The 24521-nt window shown below is 32.8% G+C and overlaps 2 protein-coding genes across 2 annotated transcripts in view; both read right to left on the bottom strand.

Annotated features, from left to right (window-relative positions):
• Positions 1 to 18269, bottom strand: part of LOC100175620 (phosphatidylinositol 4-phosphate 3-kinase C2 domain-containing subunit alpha-like) — an 18614-nt gene extending 345 nt beyond the window's left edge. The window contains exons 1-33 of the mRNA XM_009860776.3: positions 18103 to 18269; positions 17103 to 17873; positions 15711 to 15932; positions 15176 to 15210; positions 14941 to 14986; positions 14535 to 14605; positions 14086 to 14251; positions 13681 to 13767; positions 13045 to 13165; positions 12312 to 12423; positions 11675 to 11751; positions 11534 to 11603; positions 11049 to 11223; positions 10269 to 10399; positions 9755 to 9900; positions 9322 to 9447; positions 8776 to 8916; positions 8173 to 8376; positions 7642 to 7814; positions 7196 to 7334; positions 6363 to 6551; positions 5809 to 5946; positions 5416 to 5563; positions 4762 to 4854; positions 4318 to 4447; positions 3577 to 3713; positions 2931 to 3100; positions 2224 to 2380; positions 1837 to 1946; positions 1241 to 1451; positions 864 to 991; positions 317 to 434; positions 5 to 133 (exon numbers count right to left, since the gene is read on the bottom strand). Coding sequence (XP_009859078.1) covers positions 5 to 133; positions 317 to 434; positions 864 to 991; positions 1241 to 1451; positions 1837 to 1946; positions 2224 to 2380; positions 2931 to 3100; positions 3577 to 3713; positions 4318 to 4447; positions 4762 to 4854; positions 5416 to 5563; positions 5809 to 5946; positions 6363 to 6551; positions 7196 to 7334; positions 7642 to 7814; positions 8173 to 8376; positions 8776 to 8916; positions 9322 to 9447; positions 9755 to 9900; positions 10269 to 10399; positions 11049 to 11223; positions 11534 to 11603; positions 11675 to 11751; positions 12312 to 12423; positions 13045 to 13165; positions 13681 to 13767; positions 14086 to 14251; positions 14535 to 14605; positions 14941 to 14986; positions 15176 to 15210; positions 15711 to 15932; positions 17103 to 17873; positions 18103 to 18181 — 4950 coding nt within the window. The 5' untranslated portion in view covers positions 18182 to 18269. The remainder of the gene's footprint in view (positions 1 to 4; positions 134 to 316; positions 435 to 863; positions 992 to 1240; positions 1452 to 1836; positions 1947 to 2223; positions 2381 to 2930; positions 3101 to 3576; positions 3714 to 4317; positions 4448 to 4761; positions 4855 to 5415; positions 5564 to 5808; positions 5947 to 6362; positions 6552 to 7195; positions 7335 to 7641; positions 7815 to 8172; positions 8377 to 8775; positions 8917 to 9321; positions 9448 to 9754; positions 9901 to 10268; positions 10400 to 11048; positions 11224 to 11533; positions 11604 to 11674; positions 11752 to 12311; positions 12424 to 13044; positions 13166 to 13680; positions 13768 to 14085; positions 14252 to 14534; positions 14606 to 14940; positions 14987 to 15175; positions 15211 to 15710; positions 15933 to 17102; positions 17874 to 18102) is intronic.
• A 933-nt stretch (positions 18270 to 19202) lies between these two features.
• LOC100177950 (cytosolic sulfotransferase 3-like) lies at positions 19203 to 22386 on the bottom strand. Its single transcript, XM_002122665.4, has 7 exons — positions 22012 to 22386; positions 21646 to 21759; positions 21478 to 21587; positions 21280 to 21424; positions 20183 to 20298; positions 19630 to 19780; positions 19203 to 19430 (listed from the first exon to the last, which is right to left on the bottom strand). Exons 1-7 carry the CDS (start codon positions 22283 to 22285, stop codon positions 19318 to 19320), a joined length of 1023 nt encoding a protein of 340 aa, XP_002122701.1. The 5' UTR covers positions 22286 to 22386; the 3' UTR covers positions 19203 to 19317.
• Between the last annotated feature and the right edge of the window lie 2135 nt (positions 22387 to 24521).

The following is a 24521-nucleotide window of genomic DNA, read 5'->3' as shown; positions in this document are numbered from 1 at the left end:
GTGCGTTGTTCTTATAATGCAAAGAGACTTTGATCTCACCACCGACCGTTAGATCGGGAGATTTTGGAACTGTTTTCGTCACCTTTTCCTCATCTCGTAAGATTGGATGAAAGAATGTGTAGACTAAGTCATGCTAGGGAAAATCATCATTAAAAGGCTGCAACATTTTCGTAAGATTTTTATGTAATTTTAGGAATTTTTTAATTTTTTCAAGTTAAAATTTAAACCCAACACTGCATTAAGAAAGATTTTAAACAGATTTTGGTATAAACAATATAAGATTTCAATGTACATAAAAATAGTTCACATAGCCTACCATAGCAATGGTTTTTTGAGATTTAAACAAAAACGAGAGATACGAGTTAAGTTTGATTTTCCTTCGTTCAGCAACTTGCTTGACTTGCGAGCGACCAACTACAACGCTGTCAGAAAAGCTGAAAAATAAATGATGTATGAAATTACAATGATGTTGTGCTGCCATGCAAGGATAGGTTTTATTAAATCATATATTCGGAAATAAATTGTAACTTTTAACATTAAAGGGTTCTAAGAGTTATTTTCAATACATAGAACGTTAACAGGTGTGCTGCAGGTTATTAGATAGATAATAAACTTAGAAAAAAATAAAAATTGCATTTATAAAATATACTTAAGGATACCACGTTCAATGCTTAATACTGGCTATAGAGTATTGCTCCAAACCAGTGGTCACTAAAATATGTTGCAGCACCCTCAGTGTCAAGGTGATAGTGAAACTTTTGCCTAAATTTTAGGCTAAGCAGTAAGACTTCACCATGTTTAAACACAAGAGAAACATAGCCAGCTGAATTCATTACTGGTGGTACCTGTCAACGTAAAGTTACCTTGGTAGTTTAGAAGGGTAAACAAAGGAAAGTTTGCGATGAAGTTCTTCAAACTCGCTAAAAGTTCGGAAGACGTAAGAATCTTTCGTGGTTGTGTTTTTCTCACGTGTTACTTTTACACAAAACATCTGAAACAAAATAATAATTCTGATGAAGTTTAAAAACATGGAAAAATTGTGAAGGAAATGACATTAGAATAATAACCATATCTACTGACGTCAGAATTGGGAATTTTGGTCTGCACAAATTCTATCAATCAAATATGGTATTTTTTCATGAAATATAAGTTATTGCAAGAATTAAATCATGAAAACAATTTTTTAAACTAGCAGTTTATTGAAATGAAATATATATATTAACAAAGTCAATTTACTCACGTAATATTTTCCCGGACTGTATCGCTTCTGGTATCCCACCACAGTTGCCATGGCGATGGTGCCATCTTCATCCCGATGACTCTGGAGCTGAGGAGCAAATGAGAGCGTGTTTTTGTCATCCTCATCGTTGCTGAGGAATCGGAGCTGGGCGAGATTATGGATGAAGAAGTTGAATCGAGTGAAGGAAGAGGAGAGACTGCTCTCGATGAGTCTGGATGCAGGGAAGAGGAGATTATTATTTTGAAGCTGAGGTTTAGTCGTTATAGCTGTTGGACCAGAGGATGCAGGTTCAATGCTCAAGGGAGCCAACATTGTGGGCATTAGTGAAACTTGAGGTAAAATGGGTTAGAGCACCTGCCACTAGATTAGAAGATATAAGTTCAAACATTGCCACCGTTGTGGACTTATGTTTTTAGACAAGGCAGAACCACAATTGCAACCAAATGGGCCCTTTGAACATTCAAATTCGGCCATGCATAAAAAAACAAAAAAAAATACCCCAACATGCAAATTACATACAAAGTTACATTAATGATAACTCGTAATCGGGCACAAGGTGTAGAAAACTTTCAGGAAAAATAGTTAAAACTTTTTACCTTGTAAACATAGTTGTTGCTTCAGTTTCAGCAGCGTTAGGTTTAAGTGCGTCGTACACGTATTTCAAATCCGATTTACTGCTCAGTTCAGGAATTCCACAGTCCAACATCTGGTATTAATATAAGATATAAAATATATTGATAAAATTTTATTTGAAAATTTTATTTTATATGAACTTGAAAATTAAAAAAAAAAAATTGGAAAGTTTCACTTGAAAAGGTTTTTACAAAATGAAATGATTAAATTCACACTTATACTAAATATAGGTTGACTATAAAAATCCAGTTAGTAAGTTTTTTTGAGGAAAATGTATTCAAATTTTGTATGACCGTAAAGCAATAAATACTGTACATTAAACAGGTAATCAAATCACAAACTTCACCTACCAATGATAACAAGTTGATGATTACATGCGACTGACTTCGTACAATGTTAAACGCTCGACAACAAACATCAACAAAATCTTGGAATTGTGAGCTTGGCCGATCCCCTCCGTTTATTACATAAGCCATGTCTGATGTGAGGACAAAAGGAGCGCGATCTCTGTGGTAAACGTGATCAGTTTTTGTTTCTATACTTTTACTATGTTGGTGTTTGTCCGGCGTATGTGAATGTAGCACTCTGGATGTTGGAGTGATATGCGCAAATTTTTGCAAACATTTTTTGAAACTATAACTTGCCACATTGCTTATTCACATAAAATGGAACAGACTCCGTTATTATTTTTAAACACAACTTAAAACACTTTTTCAACTAATTCCTTACAAATGATTTATTAAAAAACAAATAGAGGTAAGCAATTTTAGGAACTTTTTTGTTTAAATTTATAATATAATTACAAATAGATCGTTTTAGGTAAAACATGTTGTTTTAAGCACATCACAAAAGCACAAAAAAATCAATTAGATTACTTATCGTAGTTTTGTATTAGGCTTTAAATTAAAAATAGATGGTGTTATTTTAAGAACATCTCTAGTGTCGATATTACTTTAAATGATTGTGAAAAATGTGCCAATTGTTTAATATGCTTGTGTTAAAAAAATTTACGACATCATCTTTTTACTATATTTCTAACATTAATCCTAAAACCAACCTTTTAATGTTTCCAAACATTTGAGCGTGACCAAGAAACCTCGCAAAGTCAATGTGGAAAAGATGTCCACTGCTTCTTAACATTATATTGTCATTGTGGCGATCGCAAATACCGAGAACATATGTTGCTACACAGTATCCAGCGCATGATAAAGTAAAGTTTTCAACTGCCTGTTTGAGATTTTAAGGTCATTGGCATTATGGTTTATTCAAATACATTTATAAGCAGGGGTTAGAAATAGCGCTTTTTAGAAAAAAAAAACATTATTAAAAAATTAGAAATTTTAATAATTTAACAAAGGTATTGGGAAAAAATCGGAACAGCTCTTCCTACTAAAAACACCAATTCAAAAAACCTAATTAGTTTTACCACAAGATCTATTCATTAAATCATGCTATGCATCGTAGCAACAACAGCAGTTATTAGAAAAGTGTGTGTCTTTAAATAATGCTATGATGGATGCTTATAAACGAATACTAAATATTTGTTTATAAAAAAAAAGTTGTTTTGGACATTTAAATAACGTAAAATAAAAAATAAAAAAACAACTTTGTAAATCAGCCTGCAGTTATCTAAAGCAGACATACACACACATATTCTCAGTATCATGGTCACTTAACCAAGTTTACAGTATCTCGCTACCCACCTTCTCGTAGCTGATACCAGTGGGGTTATATTTTTCCAACCACTCAGCAATAGGACGATCTTTAAAAGCTCCAGTTAAACCATAACTTGACTGTATTTCACGTAATGTCTTGGATTCTCCAATCAGTTCAACCAAACCTAGTGATATGGTGATAGCGTTTTTTTTAGTGTCGTATTAAAAGATTGTGTTGGTACATTGATTAAACTAATCTTTCATAGACCTCATGGCCACTGCCGAGTAGAAAACTAGGTTGAAGTACGAGTTTTGAGTTTGGAATTTGTAACCTATTTGACTGTTTTAAAGGTTTTTTAGTGCAGTTTTATAAATATATGCTGACTGTCTTTTAATAAAGCATGCTACAACTGTTTAATAGCATTAACATTTTTGACCTACTGCATTGCATACATCATATACACACGGCATAGCTGCCAATGCAGAAACCTAAACTACACAATGTAACTGTTCCAAGTCAAAATATTGCAATATTACAGAATAAGAATTTTTGGAACGGGATAACATCATATATTCTGCAATATATCCAAGTTCTGTAACTTAAAATAGGTTAAACCCTGTTGTTATGTGTCTATATAAACCAGCAGAGCCAAACAGTCAAAGTATACTGCATTCGCCACATTTATCAATTAGGTATTTATGCTTCACAACTATAGATCTAACTGTACTTTAACAATGTCCTCTAAAAGTTTGAAAAAACATTCAAACATGAAGGTTATATTAGTTTACCTTGGTTAAGTCCAGTAGGCAGACAATCAAATGTCACAATCCTAAGATCCAATCCCTCAGCCAGCCACATGTTTTCCATCACACGTATCAGTTGCATAGTAAGAGCATCTTGCCTTATATCATCACCAACCTTTGTGAAGATAACGAGGCATTATTACATAGAATACACAATGTAGTAAGTATTTTAAATTATTAATAATCCTGATAAAATTTTTCCATGTTTTGAAAATTTTCTTGTCTCCTGCACCTATTTCAGTTTAAATTGTTATTAAAGGCAACGTATAGTAAGGTGGGGGAAGATATGACACTTTCAGCACATAATATCCTAACATTCTGATAGCGTTACAATCAGCAACGGTCCAGGGGAGTTGTGAGGATACAGTTTTATATTTCTTTGAATGTTTTTCATCTTCCCCCACCCCAATATAACATAATTTACATTACCTTATACATTATGTTGATTTCTCCTCCGTTTTTACAAGAATTCATGAAGGAGATTTTAATAGGAATGGCGTTTGAATTGAAATATGATGAATTCTGTAAAAAGGAACCAGTTTTAAAGAAATAAAAAAGCAAAAAACAGGTTTGCTTTCATTTTAATGTTCCTGTATGTTAAAAATTAAACAAGTTAAAATTTCATTTTAACCTGCCAATGCAGTGTATTTGTGCTGTATAATATTATTAGCTGGTAAAACACTCAAAACAAGCATTGTACACCTAATGTCTGGGGCATTGTTGGTCCTTGTAAAACACCACACAGTTTAAAGCACCATGGATGACAATGTTTTGCGTACTTTTTATAAAAAGTACGAAAAATGGAAAACAACTACAGAGACTTTATATATTTTAGCGGTTTTAACGCATGCGTGTTTAGCCAGTTATATTGCTCGAGCAATTATTTTATATTAACCTTAACCTTACAGTGATACAAGACTTATTATGTAATGTAATGAATTTAATCTAAATTTGATGACTGTCTTTGCCTCTCTTAAAATCACTGCTATTCTATGCTATATAGGTATATTCTATGCTACAAGGCCTGTCAGGGAACTATGATTTAGGCCCGAGTTGATTTGTTACTGAAGTCAATGCCATTACCTTGACATTTATCCCGTTTGCTATCAACGCTGGGTTGGTTGGAACTCTGAATTTATGTCCGCCAATGCGTGAAGAGATTTTGCTGAGTTCATCTGTCAGTGTTGACTGTTTTATTGAGTCTTTGGCTTCCTTAACCGATTCGGCAACACTGGAAATTAAATATGGCATTGGTAAATATTGTAAACAAGTATACGATTCATGTTTGTATTTTTTTATAAGTGACTTAAAAGAGAGCTGCATAAAAGTAATTTACATTAAATTAAATAAACTTACTAATAAAATAAACAAAAAAAAAAAAAATAAACTTTGTAAAAATAAAATTTGTTAAACATAAAAAATGGTCAAGTCTGTAACCAGAAAAAAAAAATTAAAATGGATAAAAAAGACAAATACCGGTGAACTTTTTTAAGAAAGTAAACTTCTTTGTCAAATTCTTTTTTAAGCGCTGAACCACAAGTGGTCAGTAGAGCTGCATTAATAATTTTGTAGCGAGGACCAAATAATTCGTCAGTTTTATTTTCTCGAAGAAGCCTGGGGAAAAAAGGCATTAAAAAGCTAAAATTGAAGTTGCAGGTTTAGATTTTAATCATTTAAACAATATTCTGTTACTTCTGCTACCAGGCAGAGTATAAATAATGTATTTGTGGCTCATCTGGTATAAAAACGTAGTGTATTTCCAACTTTTCATCTGCCATACGGCGAGACTTCATCAGGGAATGAAGCGGAACAGTTTTTATACCAGATGACCCACTAATATCTTATTTAATTTAAACTATTACTTTGAAAAAATATTGCCTGTAGACTGTAGTGTACCCAACAAAAATTAATCATTTTCAAGACATTGATTTTAAAACCTATATTCCTTAAAGAATATTTAGGAAATTTTTAATTACTAAACAAAAAAATAAAAAATATATTTTTTAAAAATTTATTTCACACATTCTTACCAAAACAGCTTATGAGCAATTCTCACGCTCCCTAGCGCCCTCCGGAGGAGCAATCGAGCCAAAGGAGAGTCATGGTGTTGCTCCTGACGAAGAGCTTGAACAAGTTGCGACAACCATGAGACGATGTCCATGTCCTCTGCAGCTTCCAACCACCGGATGGCAGCAGTGCGAACACGAGTGTCCGGAAATCTGGCGGGCATCAAAAATTTTAATTTACTTCAACATTTGCGAAATACCAAAGGTCCAAATACCAAAGGTCCATCCATATACTTTGGTTGGGCTTATGCTTTAGAAACAAACTAAGAGTTTAATATAAATGTTACTATGCTAAGAGTAAAATGGAAACGTTATGGGTTCATTACTTTAAACTTATTTAAAAAAAAATAAATAAAAAATTATTTAAAAAAAAAAATAAAAAATTAGAAAAAAAATTAAAGAAAAAGTTTACAAAGTGTTTTTTTTAAAAACTTATAAGTTTGACCAAAAGATAACATAATAGAACTGTTAACAAGTACAAAAAACACTGAAGCACTTTCTTTACACAGTCTATTAACAACCAAAACACAAATACCTGTACCCCCAATCCCAACAAGCCACAACAATCCCATATTCCATAAATAATGGGGTGCATATATAAAAATATAACCCTTAAATATAACCCTTAAATATAACCCATAAATATAACCCTTAAATATAACCCATAAATATAACCCTTAAATATAACCCTTAAATATAACCCATAAATTTAACCCTTTAATATAACCCATAAATAAGCGCCACATATTCAAAACTAGCAGTGTTACCCAAACTATGAATTGAAACCAACAACTTACTGTCCAGATAGCAAAGCAAGTGATTCTTCAGGTTGTGGTCGTTGTGGCCACGATGAAAGTAGCTGGTAAGCTGCTTTGGGGTGGGGGGAAGATGGTGACCATGTTGGAACACACCTTAGTAGTAATGGAAGGCCAACACCTGTGTGGATAAAGTTTAATTAAATTAATAAGGACCTTATTTGTCTTCGATTACGGTAGCGAAGATTTAGAAATATTTAAATCGAAAAAGACAGGATTTAATTAAAGGTGAAAGGCCATTACCTATGTTGAAGATGTTTTGTTTTATGAGGTGTATAAAATACAGTCTTGGATTATAAACAAATAAATGTTGTAAATTGATTTAAGTACCCCTGCTATCATTTTATAAGTTTGGTTCCATGCTAATTTTGTATGTTTTTTAGCTTAGAAATTCATAATTTAGTATTTGTTGTTAAGATAAACAATACCTGATGCTGTAGCACAATCTGGGGCTCCAATTATATGCCTGTGGTTCCATAACACAGCCTTTTCTGTGGGTGATAAGTTACATAATGGTCCTACTGTAAGCTTTGCGTGACCCAGCACCTTTTGAAGCGCATCTGGTTGCTGTAATGACTCTAAATTTTGCCACTTTACAGGTCTAGAAATTTTTTTTTTTAAGTTCTAGCAATGTAAACAGAAATAAACTGGGATGTAAAAGTAGTGAAGTACTGTAGTTTAGATATTTATATTTCTGAGCATTTATGATTAAAAGAAAGAAGTGGTAAGATAGGAACTGCATGGTTAAAAACTTGTTTTTTTCACATTATTTTTTAAGGGCAATTGCACAAGGGCTGCGGGAGATTGCATGAGGGCCTGCATGTCAACTTTAAAAAAAAAACTAAAATGCAATATATAGGTATAGAACTCATCTGTTTTATACCATTTTATTACTTATATTCGGTTATGCCTAGCAGCAACAACAACACAAAAGTAAATAAATGAAATACAAAACTTACTCTAATTGATGTTCCTCCACTTGTGAGTGAACTACACACGTAGTTGGATTTTTCTCCTCCGCAAACTGGAGGAGGAGGATCGGATTATCGATGTTTGTGATGTCATCGGAGCAAATCAGTGGACCGTGAAAAGCACCTCGGGTTTTCGGTCGGAGTTTTGACATAGAGTGCATTCCGAAAACGCAACTTTCGTACCGCAGAACTCTATTGAGAAAAATGATATTATGAATGTAATAATGCTAAACTTTTAAAGTGAAATGTAAAAACTTAATCGAAAAAAGTTGAATTAGCAATGATAGTCATTAAATTGTAAGAATCTTGAGTTAAGAAAAATAAAGGACAAAAATCAAATCCAACAAAATCTATAAGAAAGACATTGTCAGTCTCTTATTGAAACACAATCTAATTAGTACAGAAATGTCAAATGTGATAACATTTTTTATGTTAATCAAACTTAATTCAAATAGAATCCGATGGAATTAAAGACTGAGTTCATGCAAACTTAGATTGGTAAACATTTTCCAGCAGATGAATTACAACATATAAAAAAAATAACGTAACGAAAAAAATGCCAAGAATAATCAGGGAAAAGAGAGCAATTACCTTCTATGATCGAACAATGGAATATTGAGCCAACATAAAGGTCGTGACGTGACTTTGTCATCAGAAGATACAGTGCCATGTAAATAAACACGAAGGGTGGTTTCTAATGGAAGATCACATACACGGATATCAAATTCAACCCTGGAAAGTTAGATATAAGATAACTTATAAATGTTTATTACAGTAATTTGAATTTTTTTTTTATTTATGAAATTTCAGAAAATATTTCCAGTCAGAATTTTTTGGCAGAATATTAAAAATTAAATTACTGTTAGCTCAATTTTTTTTAGGTAAAGTTACTTTTAACGATTAGCTTTTCTGTAACAGAAATGGCTTATAAATAAAACTAAGAAAACAACATTTTTAATAAATTTACACCATATCAAACAGTAATAAAATAAAAAAAGCAGTGCCAGTTATAGCAATAATACAAAGCAAAATATGAAAATACTAATTTAAAATGCTAGATAAATGCTTTTGACTGTACATTTTATGTTTCATTCATGATTTTCATTTTTATTTGTAAAATTGTTATTAGGTACTTACCAGGTATCCCAGACTACCCTTGGATAAAAACTCTTATTAATGGAGGTTGGTTTTGTAGATGCGTTGTTTGAACTTAGTTTTTCTTCACCATGATAAAGATGACATATTATGTGAAAGTCTTCAAACCTATGTGGGGAATATAGTTTTCATTTTTGCGATTTTTTTGGTATTTTTTTAGTATTTTTTCGCTTTTAAATTTTGTTTTACAAACTAACAGATTAAAGTAATTTTTTTTAATTGTTTTGAATATTTTTTTTTACTTTGTTAAATAAGCATTTGTACCAAGTAAATGGTCAGTCAAATGTTCTTGATTTATTTTACATTCACTTCTTAATACGGCAGCATAGGAGTAATAAGTGAACTGTATAACTCCCACCCCTTGTGTGCATGCCAAAAAAACTCCATCTACATAAAGTAGAATTTTCCAACTTACTGAGTTTCCCATGGTTTAGGAAAGCGATGTAATGACATAATATGCACCGAGTACAAATCCTTTACTTGAGTTGACTTTATCTTGTCTTTAGGGGGAGGGGTGGCATTTAAACTGTTGCTTAACGAGTATGCGTCAACTTCAAATGCCTGTAAATAGGTTAAGTGTAAAACAGGAATTCCAGTGATTATTAAATAGTGTGCTAAGAACTGTCAATGGTTTCCCTAATTTGGTGCTTTTTCATTTTATTTATTTGTGTGTTTTCATATTATCTATTTAACTCTAAATGTGATTTATTTATGTTGGTAAACAGTAAGTTTTTGAATGTATATAAAATTACAGATTTGCAATAATGCAAAGTATAATTCAATAAATATTTACTGTATTTAACCCCATAAGCGCATACAAACTAGCTTAAACCAGTTAAAACAAGAATCTTTTTATTTTCTTAAACATAAAATCAAAGAATAAAAAAATGATTTTTTTATTGGACAAAATTTACAAACGCCCATCTTACCTTACAGTAAAGTTGTGAGATATCAAGCAGTACAGATGTTAGTTGTTCTAATGCAGCACGCACACAATGTACATGTGGAGAATCTTCTTTATTTTCTTGCTTGGGCTGATCAAGTTTAACCAAATCATGAACTGCAAAAAATGCTAATTTTCATTCTTTAAACCAGGGGTGAAAAAATTTATAACTGAAGGGGAGAATAATTCATCAGGTTATAGCAAAAGTGAATAGAATAATGACAATAATAACTTTTATTTGTCTCTTCGATTACGGTAGCGAAGATTTAGAAACATTTTAACGAAAACACAGGATATAGATAAAACAACAGTTGTTAAGACATGCTTACAGTTAAAAACATATTTACATTTAATTGGAAGAAAATAAGCGTAAAGTTATATAATGGTCACCTATAAGTTATGTGATGGATACCATGATCTTCGAAGTAGTGAGTATACCACATACAGTACTTCTATTGAAGGTTGTTATTTTGCGCATAAAATGCACTTTGTAAACTAACCATATAATATATTGTTTCTTAAGCTTTTTTCTAGCAACCAAAATATTAGGGAAAAATTAAACTTTTTTAAACCATATAATAAAAAATAATTGAACTTTTATACAGCAAGATTTTAGGTGAAAAAGGGGTGTTTTAATGAAAAAAATATGCATAAACGTACTCTTTAAATCTTGTCTTCTATAATAATAAATATAGTTCGTCACTTTCTAATAAATTCAAGTTTGTCCACTGATCTAAATCTACATGTAACAATAATTTGTATTTACCAAGTCCATCATCTTGTTTTGATGAAGTTGGTTTACGTTGTAGCACGCCGCCCCACAGTGTTTTTGCAGCATCAGTGATGCCCAGTGTTTCCAGGTATCCAAATGAACAGCATGTTGCCTTGACTGTCTGCATGAGGCGGTCACATTGTTGGGTCAACACTGCTTCTCCAGGCTCCTGGGAAACAAATTTGAAATTGTAATAAAATATTAATATGATTGAGAAAATTAAAACATAAATATTACTTTCTTCGTTTCTTGATAATAATTTCACAAATACACACAAATACAAAAATCGCATGGATTTTTTGCCTTTTTCTGTTTTGTATGAGTTTGGTTCAAAACATGCCGGAAAAGTGAAAAGACCTAGGATTTGGGCTCATTAGATTAAAACCTAAAATAATTAAAATGAATTATAAAATACCTGTCAAGTTAACATATGAACATATAAATACAGTTTCACCAAACAATTGTCTAAGAAAACTTACAGTTTTCACAAGATCCAACAATTTCTCAGCTTCTTTATAAAAAGCATCAAGAAGAATCTGAATATCATCTCTATTGGTAAAACAAAGAAAGTTAAACATTTGACATTTGCAACCAGGCAATTTAAGCTAGAAACAACCAACCTGCTTAGAACGGTCGATGGTTTTCCTAACTCTGAGAGAAATTCTTTCATCACTGTCTGTTTGTTGTCGTCGTCGTGCTGGGAGTTTTTAGTAGGTTAATTTTAACAATTTTTAATTTTTTTACAATGTTAAAAAAATATTTTTGTTAAAATAATTAGATTATATTTATATATTTAATTGACTTACTTTTACGAATGGCTGCATGAAATTAAAAAAAAAATTATTGAATGTAAAACAGGTGGGAAATACAGTAAAGACAGGCTTTAATAAAAAGTTCGAAGTGAACATAGAAATATGTGTAACAATATGTATCATATTACTATATTGGTATTTAATTCTACAACTTAATCCTAAAAATAGCGTGACATTTTATGCAGTATTGTACATTGTAGTTAGCAAAATTTATAAGAATACATTCTATTTCACAATGCAATTATATCAAATTAAAAACCTCTAAAAAAAACATTCTATTTTACAATGTAATTATATCAAATAAAAACCTTTAAAAAACATTTTAATTCATAATGCAATTATATCAAATTAAAAACCTCTAAAAAAACTTTTATTAATAATGCAATTATATAAAGTTGAAAGGCTTTAAAAAACACAAGAATTTTGTTTGAAAATTTCGACTCACAGTTCTGCGTAAAGAATGGTCGATGTTCGTTTTGTGAACCAACTCAAGCGTGACATCTTGTTCGAACTTAATGCACTCACGCACGTAGTGATACATACCTAGGTGAGTTTTGCTGTGGAAAAAGAAAATCCCCTTGATTTATATGCGGAAAACTTTCAAAAAATGTGAAGGGGTTTTATTTCTAAAGGTTATGATATACTTGAGAACTTAAAATGCAGAAATAATCAAAAATAAATGTAATAATCATAGCATATGTCAGATCATGTTATTTAACTGACTTCACACCAGATTTTCTTATTCTTTTGCCAAAAAAACAGTTTTTAATCCAAAATTGAGTTCAGTATGCTAACATTTAAACTGTTAATATCTCCCGGGACGAAGTTAAATTTAGATCTTGAGTCATGACATATTTTGCCCAATGGGATGCGTGGTATTGGACTTGGAATCCTATCTAAAAAGCAATGGCATGTAATGTAGTCTGATGTGTAAATTTTAGAAGGTAAGTAAAAATAAATCAAATGTATTTAAAGCCTGCACCCAAATACACTATATTCATGTGAGAATGTGCACAAAGACAAAAGTTGTGGGCTTGTAGCAAATAATGCATATATTTATATTGGCATAAATACCTACAATAATAGTTCTATCCTGTTATAGACCTTAAATAGATTTATAAAAACAAATCAAAATGGATTAAAAACAAAGAGCTAAACAATGTGTTTTCTTAGCTCACCTAAGAAGATATTCTTGTCGGCCGATGATTTTAAATGCATAGTCATCAGTGGAGACGAGAGATATATCTTCATATGCGATACACAACGCCTGGCTCACTATATGTTCCACTGATGAGTTTACTAAGAAATAAACAAACAGTTAATATGGCACGTATTTTCACTGGTGTCATATTATATGTAATGTGACGGTTATTCTAGGAAAAAAGGGTAACGGTATAGATACGTTATTTTAGTGAACTGCCGTTAGTTTTAAATGGAGTATATAAATTGCTGTCAACCATTTTACACTAGGTATTTTAAAACAGCTTTTTAGGCCTTTTTGGCTTTTCTGACATTTGATGTATCTGAACAGGTCAGAATACTGAACACAACATGTATAAAATGGTGCAAATTAAATGGGGTGTGTTTCTATTAAGCAAAGCAGGGGTTAGGAACATGCTGAAACACATAGTAATATGCTAATATGTTAGGCCAGGTCAATAAAGTATATAGTCCTGTTAAAAATCAAACTATTTTTATGGGAAAAACTAAAATTGTTGTTAAAAGAGGCAAGAAAACACATAAAGGGGGAACATGGGTATGTAACAAAAAATATTTTGTAAAAAAAACACATTGTATTGTATGTGTGTACTTACTGTCACATTCAAAAGTTACAGGTTGTGTAATACCATCTGCTGATATTGACACTCTGACTGTAGAATCATCATCCTCTTGCTGACGGTCTATTGGGATTACAAAGAACTTTTAGCATGAATGCATGAAGCAATGTTAGAAAGATTAAGACATATTATATGTATATGTACAATTGTGAAATTTTCTAAAAATAAAAATAAATCATAAAATCATATTTTTTTTATAAAAAACTGCCTTTATAAAAACTCATAAACTTTTACAAAAACTGTTTTCAAAAAACTCATAATTTTCTATGAAAAAACTATTTTTAAAAAACTTAAGAATTTTTATAAAATTGGTCTGATAAAAATACTATTTAAACACAATTGCAGGAAATAAAAACTTAAAATCCTATGTCATTTATTTACCTCCTGTATTTATTGCATGGTCCGACTGCACCATGAGCCCCACCACATGACCAGGGTTACATAACTGATCGAGGTGCGTGAATCCCGCTCTCAGTTGCGCCACCATGTGAGCAAAACGTTCAAGGTCGGTTGCAGAATCCACATTTAATTCAGTTACTGAAGAAACCTGGTAAAAAGCAAGAAATATTAAATATTCCCTTGTTAACTATATATATGTATTCCAGGTTTCCTTTACTTCCTGTTTTTAAACTCAAAAAAAATAAAAAAAATTTTACCTTGGTGAAAATTTGTGAACTTAAACTTTAAAATGTTGTTTATAAAAATATTTCCTATGGTGGAAAATATAATGACTTTCTAATGGTTAAACACTGTTAATTGTGCATTTGAACATATATTTGTACCTAAAAAAAGTTAAACTTGTTAAAATAATATATATGTGTCTTACAAACCTCATTTTGTGGCAGGTTTGGTGAAACATTGTCATCCTCTGGTGTATCAGCATCATAAAGACCAAAAATATCTGAATAAAACGCAAATTTTTAACAAAAATAACAGAGTAAAACACAAATTTTTAACAAAAATAACAGAGTAAAACGCAAATTTTTAACAAATATATCAGTTTTACTGCAGTATATAATAGTGGTAATCAAAATCTTTAAACTATACAATAATTCAAATTTAAATTCAGGAACTGAAGCTTAAGCATGTCTGTGTAAACAAAGGTGAGTTTGACCATCCATAAATTTTAACGACTACTAAACTTGGGACGACAGTCTCAAATTTTCAACTATTAAACAAATAAGGGGCTAATATGTAAATTAGTTTCTCAAATTTCAAATAATAAAACTGTTATACCTCTCTCTCTGGCTGGTGACATGCTCTGAACCTTGGATGGAGAAGTCTGAAAAACAATAACAAATATTCTTTTTGAATTGGAACAGCAGTCTGGAGAAAACATTTGTGTCGCTTAACAATTGCCTGATGACTTCCTAAAGTAACGCTCGAGTCACTGAAAAGGGTTGCAGGCATGTCTGTCACCCACTGCTATTGATAATAGCTTGAGCGTTTGATAAGTATTTCGATCACTTACATTGGCACTTGGACTTGCGTCTGGAGCTAAGGCGTCTATAAAAAGATAATTGAAATTAGATTGAGTTGGTCTTTTACCACCAGCAGACCATACAAAGTGTTAGTATGCTTTACAGATTTCACTCATCAGACTTATTTTCTCGCAAAATAATTAACATGAATTTTAATAGGGTTGTGTCGTCTTGTCGGATTTAACTTTAATCTAATAACATTGACATTAAAGTTGGTATTCAAAGGAATAAGTTTTTAAACTTTTTTAAACTGGTAGCACAAGCAGTCAAACAAAAGCTGCATGACAGATTGAGATGAAACTTTAGTTCAATAAAATCTATGCTAACATTGTTATCCAGAAAACCAGAAGTAGAATTGTAGAAAAGCATTATAAATGACGACTGTTGTTACATGTGATGTAAATAAATACAAACTTGATAAGATATATCCAAAGGCTAAGTTGAAGTACATACATTGAACTATTGGAGTAAAACAGCCCACACCAACAATTCATAAACAAAAATAAATATATTTCTCCAACTTACCTTTACTTGAGTTCCATTCACTCCCTGTCTGGTGTAAAGGATCCCATTCTAACCAATCGGGCTGTTGCTTTACTCCTTCTGTATCAAATACGCCAGGTGTGGAGGTTTGTTCTTTCACGTCTTTAAACCAGTCGTCAAACACGTGATCATAATTCCCACTCCACCCTCCCACCTGTTCCTTAACTTCTGTTTCTGCTGGCTGAAGAACCTTTGTTGTGGGTGCTGTAAAACAAATTGAAAGTTTCAATGTAAATATGGAACTGTTTGAATGAGGAACATCCAGGGTCACGGTTCCTGTACTGTAACTCATCATGTTTTTGCTGGCTCAATCGCTATTGTTGTGGGTGATAATAAAACAAATTAAAAGTTACAATGATATATGGAACTGTTTGAATAAGGAACATGTGTTTTATAACAAACTTATGCTGTTCCTGTAACAAGGGGTTTCGGGGTATGGGGAATATTATATTTAAATGTCCTAAAAATGTAGTTCAGGTTCTGCCTTCACTTGAAATTTCCGCCATTTTAAAATAACAAATCAAATCTTTCACAACTTTTCGAAACAAATATAAAACTTACTATAACACTTAGTCATTCCAACAAAATGATTTACTGTAAGTAATTTTGTTTGTACAACCAATTTTATGTATTTTGTTTTAAGAAGATATATATAACAATGAATATGAACACCCAATTTACAGAATATTAAACTGTTTTCTCACACCCACCCCTATTGTACCAGAGTAATAACACTAAAATTTTATTTCAGGTAATAGTGCTAACAGCATGGATAATGGTAATTGCCAATGAAACACATTCAATCGTATTGTCTCTTAAATTATACTAGCAAGTGTCACTGGGCTCAATTTAAGATTACGTAACTTGTTAATGTTTACATGTTTTATTGGCTTGCTGTACAATACAGCTGGATACCATTTATTTAAGTTTGAATTTTATAAAGCGGGCAGGAAATACCTTTTCTGCAGGAAACCACGATGCACAAACTAAATATATGTGTAATGGAACTATTAGATTACTAACTTACAACTAAAACATATTAACAGTGTTTGGTTCAACATTTATCCTCTGCTGTTAGGGCCTTTTAAATGTAAGTGTAATGTTGAAAATTGTAAACAACTTAACAATTATACTGTAAAGCAGTATATGACTACTAGAAGAATAAAACAATTATACAACATGAGTACATGAACATGACCTTTGGTTTTATGTCTGATGTTTATATTGGAAACTAATGATTTATACTTGGGTCAATTTTTGTGATATCTAATATTGGGACAACACTAAGCATGATAAATTTACAGTAACAATACATTTACTGTAAACCAAATCGGCAATGACACCAGTTTAATTGCTGACACATTACAAACTTACCTTTCATTTCTGGGAAATTAAGTTGAGTGCCGTTTGCTGTTGAAAATGGGTTTGTAGCAGGATACGTAACATTCTCACTGAATGAACCTGGTCTTAAACCATTAAAGCTTCCACATGAAGCTGGCCTTTTAAAAGCCGCTTTGTTTTGAATAGAACTCAAAACATTTGGGTTTTGTAAGCTGAATGATGCCTGGTTACTTCTTTTAAAAGGCTGATGGGTAAAACTTTGAGTTCTGGGCAACATGTACAAGTTATGTAAATCTTTCCAGTTGTTTAAATCCATGGACTGTTGAGTTGAATTATTTCGATAATTTACCGCAGGAAAAGGTTTTACCCTTGAGTCCACTGAGGTTGTTTTAAAAAACATGTCTTCTGATGAAGTACTGGGTGATGCAGTTGCAGGTCGTCCAGGAGTTGGGGTGAAGTTTTGCGTTGGGTTAATATTGGGAAAGGACTTGACCTGACTGAGAGTCTTGTGGTATGTGCTTGAGTTGGACCAGAATATATTCTGAGGTTGAGACGCTTGGTTGTTAATGTTCGATGTTATTAAAAAAGGGTTGAAATCGTTATTTGTGGATGTAACACCAATCTTAGATGAAACACCACTTTCAAAGGCAGTCCAATCATCTGTGTCGCCTGATGAAGGCAGTGCATCGTTAAATGACATTAAATCTGGGGCGTCTAATTTAGAAGTTTTGTTCGATATCTGGTGGTTGGTGGACGTGGTTTGTAATCCACACATCGGGTTTACTATTCCAGTTCCTCTTACCCCTGTTGGAAAAGTTTTGTTAAAGATTGCAGCTTTAAGGTTATGTATATATCAAAACAAATGGAGGGTGGAATTTACTTTTTTTGCCTTATTGTAGAACACAATACCCACAACAACAGCTGTGTTTTTACTGCTTTTTATTTTTGACAATACTTTTACAAAACATATATAGGTTTTTACACCAATAAACAAACTGATAGAGCAATATACATTTTTAATTTTTTCACTCACTTAATGTTGAATCTCTGTTTTTCTTCATTCTTTGCATAGCTTCCGCTTCCATTAGAAGCGCACTTTTGATGTCCGACATGTTAACTTTTAAGTGCACTTCATTTAATTAAATGCTAAAAAACTAACAAAAATACTGAGTAAGCTCTGAAACAGACACTAGAAATACTGAAGAACAATGATTTGGTTTAGTGTCTCTGCACATACACGCAGCACAAATTTTGAACGTTATTTCCGTTGCGTGTAAACCACAAACTGGATTTTCGTTGTAAGAAAATTGATTAATTTCAAACGATACAACAAAAACGTGATAATAAATTTAATATACCAGACGTTACTTACTCAAATCTATGACTACTGGCTGACATGGAAACATTATTGAGCACGTAAGTGGTCATATCCGTATGGACCTTTTTTCATTAAACCATTGTTGAGCACGTAAGTGGTCATATGCGTATGGACCTTTTTTTATTCAACAATTGTTGAGCACGTTAGGGGTCATAGAAAGATCCTATTTCGTCTAACCATAGTACTCTCTTACGGTAGTCCAGCTCTTTGCTCCAGTTTGTTTCTTTTGTTAGGACATCACATTGTGGTCACGCATGATAGGTTCTTTACAGAGAAACGTTTATAAACGAATAAATTGAAAGTAAATATCTTGGTTGCAGCAAAGTTAGTACTTGGATACTTCGGTTGTAGTACAGTACTACAAAACATCAGTTTAGCGGAGGATAAGAGATAATTACTTATGTCTGCAACTCGCTATTCAGTTCCAAATTTCATTTATTAACTTCTTGCTATAGAAGTTAAAACAAAATTAATATAGTAAGAAATCCTTCGGTACGTTTTCGATTAGGTTTTTTAAAAGTGTTAGAGGTTGGTAGTTAGGAGTTTTTGGTTTGAGGTTGGTTGTTATACGGGTTAGAGTAATTACGTTCAGCGGTTATCAGGTAACGTAGGTGGAGAACTCTTTACTTGGAATTTATAACATGTTTTGGTAATAATGATTTTCAGTATAGCCTAGGCTATATACTCATTTGGTCGACTCTAAGTCTATAGAAAGAGAAGGGAATTGGCAACAAAACGACAGTCGTCATAACACATGCCGTAAAAAATGTATATTGCTTTGTAAAAAAACATACTTGAATAAAAGTATTAGATAAAAGCGTGACTGCCAACCCCACAGTTGCATCCCATTTTACCCGCAATACCATATATCTACAGTTCATAAATAAATTTAATATCAGTGCCAGTCAGCTTTTCTTTAACCATAGCATCCATTTTCTCCGACTGTGCAACAGTAAAGTAATTCTTCCAATCTCCGACCTTTCCTGGAATAGCAACATTGAAAAAAACAGTGTTAGCCTACACCATAACGCTCGTCTTGATACACAGAATCAATTCCACTGCTGCTACCCATGCTAACAAAGTAATATATTTGGTATTTTTAAACGGACACGAGGTGTATATAAACCCAACACAGAAAATGTAAAATGTTGGGACTAGGAAATATTTGTTAAGAAGACAAACCTTTTCGGTAGAAGTTAACTAACTTTTCTGTGGTATTGCTATTTGCTTTCAACGTCCCAAACGAAGTTTCTTCTGCAATGTTCGAAATATCTTGATCAGAAACAGCAACCTCAAGAAAGTCAGCTATTCTCTTGATTTCCTTTTCTTGATCCTTTCCGCATAATTATACAGTTAATACAGCGCATACATAAGTTTCCAAAACAAAACTTATAAAAAAATATACGAGCACAAATAGCTGTAATAAGGAGGTTTGCAAATTTTCCAGTTCACAAACGTTTATGCAAAGGAATAAATTCTTACTTTTACTTTGACTAGATGTGTACGAAAGGCATTTATTTTTTAGAAATGTGCCCAATAAGATATTTAAATTGTGATTGGTAATTAAGCAAACAGGTTAAAATCCCTTATAGGAGAAAACTATACACAAAATTCCGAACAGCATTTTTCCTGATGGGTTACAATGAAAATTGTATTTTCTCTTTAAATACATTAGCGATTAATTTACTATTCATTAACTTATCCTAAAGTAAAACCAACACTGGGTAAATCAAACCTGTATCAGGTCTTCATAAAACACAAATAGAACGTTTGAGTCGTTTCTATGTGGATACCATGACAATAAATGCTCTATGTACCATTCCCCTTCCTTGTTGCACTGCAGTTGTTTACCTATATACAATAAACATAATTGTTAGTGTAATACGTAACACAAATGCCGATTACAAAAATTATTTGACAATGCCTCAGTAAAATGGTGGTTCTACACAAACATTGGCGAATAGCCTAAGTTGCTAACCCTAGGAGGGTGGGGTAAGCTGAGACCTGTTTTCATTCTCTTTTCTGGTTCCATTTGGTAAAATAAACAAGTGATATTTACAGAATTACATGCACTACAACCGTAGTTAATTGTTCTAAAATACAATCAGAAAATATGAGACATATAGGTGCTAACGGTATTTTATCCTACCCCACAATCTATACGAAACAGGTGCATATAGCTTTTTGCAGGGCATATTATGATTTAACCAGCTTTAATGAAATAATTGAGACAACGGTTGGCTTGCGACCATGAGAAAGATCACAAAACCATCTCTTTAAGTTTGCATAATATACTGTGGGGTAAGAGAAGATAACTTTAGCACATATAATCACCTATATAGTTTCTAACTTTGTTTTTACAATTAACAACGATCTTAAAGATTCGTGAGGTAACAGTTGTATAATTCTGTAAATATTTTTTGTTTACTTTTAAATAGGACGAGAAAATGAAACGAAATACGTCCCATTTTATCACGATCTACTATATCTATAATATAACTCATAAAAAAATGGCCTGTACAAGTCGAAACACTTTTATTGCTCAAAGTGTATTATCAGTATTCCAGGCAGAGTCATTTTCGGAGATAGCTTCGATAAGCTTTGATAATAATGTTTTACATATAGTAGGGTTGGGGAAGATGGGACACCTTTAGCACATGATATCCAAGTGTCCTGTTCGTGTTTTAAACAGTTAACAGCGTGGTCTATAAAGGTCGTGGGAATACGGGTTTATAAATATTTGAATGGTCCTCGTTTACTACTAAACGGGATAAAAAAAATAGAGTGAAAAGGAGTCTCATCTTCCCCCCCCCCCTACTTTATGTAATTTACCTGCAAAACACAAATCGAAAAACTGGTTCCAGTCCTTCGGATACATATCAAAATACTTTGTTGCTTTCGGGTTCACTGGCAAGTTGAGTGTCATGTGGTACCAGGATACCATCTGGTCTTTTGGGTTGCGCAATGTGCATATTATCTAAAATCAATGGGTTAGTCCAAAAAAATCGAATAGCACCTTAGATGTAATACCTTGGCTCCTGCAGATTTGATCTTTTCTAAGTTAAGAAGAGGGGTAGAAACATGGGTTACTAGTACACGTTTCTTCCACGGCAGTTTCTCCAGTAGTTCAAATTTTTCAGCTGAATGTTTGGGGGATATAAGCAACATTGTTTTGTTTTTTTCTAATTACTAACTTACGGAGGCCTGTTTCAAGGTAAATAGTTGGCATTGCCATATTTCTTGTCATTGCCATTAGTTTTTCATCGTGTCTGAAGTAGAGCTGACGTACGATGTTCTTTGCCCATGTTGTACCTAGAATGCCATAGGTGCCATCAATAATACGTTTATAGCACTTTCACAGTTATAACCAGAGCTATATTGTTAAGACCAAAGATTTGGGAACATAGATAAATTCCTACATCAAAGTAATCAAATTTATATACCGTAATGATACCGTTTCAAAAAAGAGATAAAATAATTAAGTTTAGCAGAAAGGTATTACGTTGAACTTCATTCCTTATCGTGGTTTATGTAATTTAATCATTGTTCTGCTGCTGTATTTACCAGTTTTCATAAATGATGCAACGATGACGTCATCTTTCCACGGTGTCCAGTTTTCACATACCCACTTGATCGTGTCTGCATTAAAACCTTGTCCGTACATTTTGTAGCCTTTCCATTCAGTTAACTTTGGTTGCATAAAACCATCATTCACAAAATAGTCGACCAACGGTTGTGCATCAGGCGGATCCGTAACAAATTGGGCGAGGTCTTTAAAAGCCCCACCAAAAAAGTTTTTCAAAAGCTGTTTCATCGCCTCTTGTTCAGGTTCTGCCATACTAACGGCTCAGTGAACAAGCTCTACTGTATATTTTTTAAAGATCTATATATACTAACAGGACAATATAAAAAGTTAAATTATCTTAATACGCATATGAACTCCTGTAGCGAAGATTGCAAAACATTTACAATGTTCTCTATTTATTATAACCTATATATAACCTATATATGGCTACGCTGCAAAATATACATAGACCATACAGGAGCGACTAAACGTTTATCGTTCAGCACTTTTTTTATCGTTCCGGTGCGTTGAACTTAATTTACGTTTGTACTAAGCTATATACATCTCACTTGTCTCACACAATAATGCATGACTAGCCATGTATCAAAATGCCTGTCACGCGCACTGGTAATCAACTTGGCAACATTTTTTTCTATTAATAGGCCGACTTGCTTACTTTTCATCTAACAATCATCTAGTTACTGTTTTCTTATTTGTTACTGTTTGCATAAAAAAAAAGTTTTTTTTTCGAAAATGTAAAATACGGAATATGTATTTAACTCTATGTTTAATTGACTGCATTAAATATAGAGTCTTGCGTGCGTTGCTAATGGTATAGTCAATGTACCTTTTCTGCAAACTTAAACCAAATATTAACTATTTCTACACCTTGCATGCTATGGCTGGCAAACTTAACGTGTGCGCAAATACCTATTAAGCACTTATGTACCTGTATATTATATATTAGACCAGTCGTATATTTACCGAGTATATGTTTATTGACGGTCGTTGACATTGTATGCCAAGAGAAACGGAGCGTAATCTTAAATGTCAGTCATTCTCCCAGGACAGTTACACGACGCATCAAAGAAATGTTGCTGACGTAAAACAATCGCTTCACAGTTGTGCCGAAATGTTTCTTTATTTTCAATTGCACTTGATGAAAGCACTAATGCTAAAGATGCTGCACAGCTTGCCAAATTCGTGAGAGGCATTAATTCTAACTTCGATATCTTGGAGGAATTTGCGCACTTGGTGCCACTGATTGGCACTACAACGGGAGCAGTTATTCTCGATGCGCTTTTGCTTTGTATGACGGATTTAAACTTAGATCTGTCGAAGTTGGTATCTGTGACGACTGACGGTGCACCAGCTATGGTTGGTAGAAATAAAGGTGTCGTTTCACTGTCTGAAAAGCACATGGAAAGTAACGGGGTGAACGAACTTTTGAAACCAAAGTTTCACATGCATACAATTTCCTTTTGGTCGAAATTATCAGAAATATGTAATCGACGCTGGAAGTTTCGGAAATTTAATAAAACACGCGAAAAAATAGAATGCCTGGATTTTCGGTAGCGCCTACATGTGTTAGTAAATTTCATTTTTGCTAAGAACAAAAAAACAACCAACCATTACCGTTTTAACCGTTTGTGTTCTTATTCTCGTCTTGTTAATAAATTGTTATTAAAATACGCGAGTTTTGCATGTGCGGCCCGCGCGACGAATATAATTCTTCGTTTTTTTTTTTCTTTGATCGAGCCTATAGTCGACCGTGGTAGTAAAAGTAACAATTAAATTAAAATTATGATTTCACTTTATTTTCTTTTTCGCCTAGAGAAAAAAATCATTAATCAGCAACTGCGGTTTATTTTATGTTATTTAAAAAAAAAAAAATAAAAAGCAGCAGTCGCTAAAATGTAACCAAGAATTAAAACTTGTCTTAACTTTCTTTCTGAAAAAATAAAATAGGATTAAAATACCTTCGTGATTAATGTGACTGGCGTTGGTGGAAAGCCACTACGGCACGACAAGCCCCCAGCCAATGGTAGTGGGTTTCTACTTAGGGGAGAAACCCTTGCGGGATGTTACTGTCCACGCAGGTTAAAGAAATCCCCCATAGACAAAAATGATACAACGAATGCACATACACATGTGCACGACAACAACGACAAAAAGACAAAAATGATACAACGAGGTGCAAATATAAAAAGTGCAACAAACACAACAGCTCAGTCATATCCAAAAAATGGGAGGTCGTTAATTAACGCGGACCATGGCCTACTCAATACACGGCCTAGGAATACACCGAATTCGGTGCTCAGAAAATAGGAGGCCTATTGACGCGAATAATGCCCATTATAATACATTGTTACGTCACGGTTTTATGAATGGATTTTGCTGTCTGGCTGTAGTTTTTGCATCAAATAACAAATTTATTTACCATTCCCGGTTAAATTACCTTATTTTTCGGGTTATTTTGTCAACATCTTATATTTTTTATAAATGTTTA

The sequence above is a fragment of the Ciona intestinalis genome, chromosome 7 (genome assembly GCF_000224145.3).
Source record: "Ciona intestinalis chromosome 7, KH, whole genome shotgun sequence".
NCBI classification, from domain to species: domain Eukaryota; kingdom Metazoa; phylum Chordata; class Ascidiacea; order Phlebobranchia; family Cionidae; genus Ciona; species Ciona intestinalis.
Note: the sequence above shows the minus strand (reverse complement) of the source record. Positions and strands in the feature narration are given on the sequence as shown.

Bases quoted from the DNA above. Each gene is read 5' to 3' on its own strand.
- LOC100177950 (XM_002122665.4), bottom strand. From the start codon at position 22,285: ATGGCAGAACCTGAACAAGAGGCGATGAAACAGCTTTTGAAAAACTTT. The intron at 20,299-21,279 runs GTAAATTACATA...TATTGTATATAG, and splicing joins TTTCGATTTGTGTTTTGCAG to GTAAACAACTGCAGTGCAAC. The intron at 19,781-20,182 runs GTTTGATTTACC...TTATGCGGAAAG, and splicing joins TTTATGAAGACCTGATACAG to GATCAAGAAAAGGAAATCAA.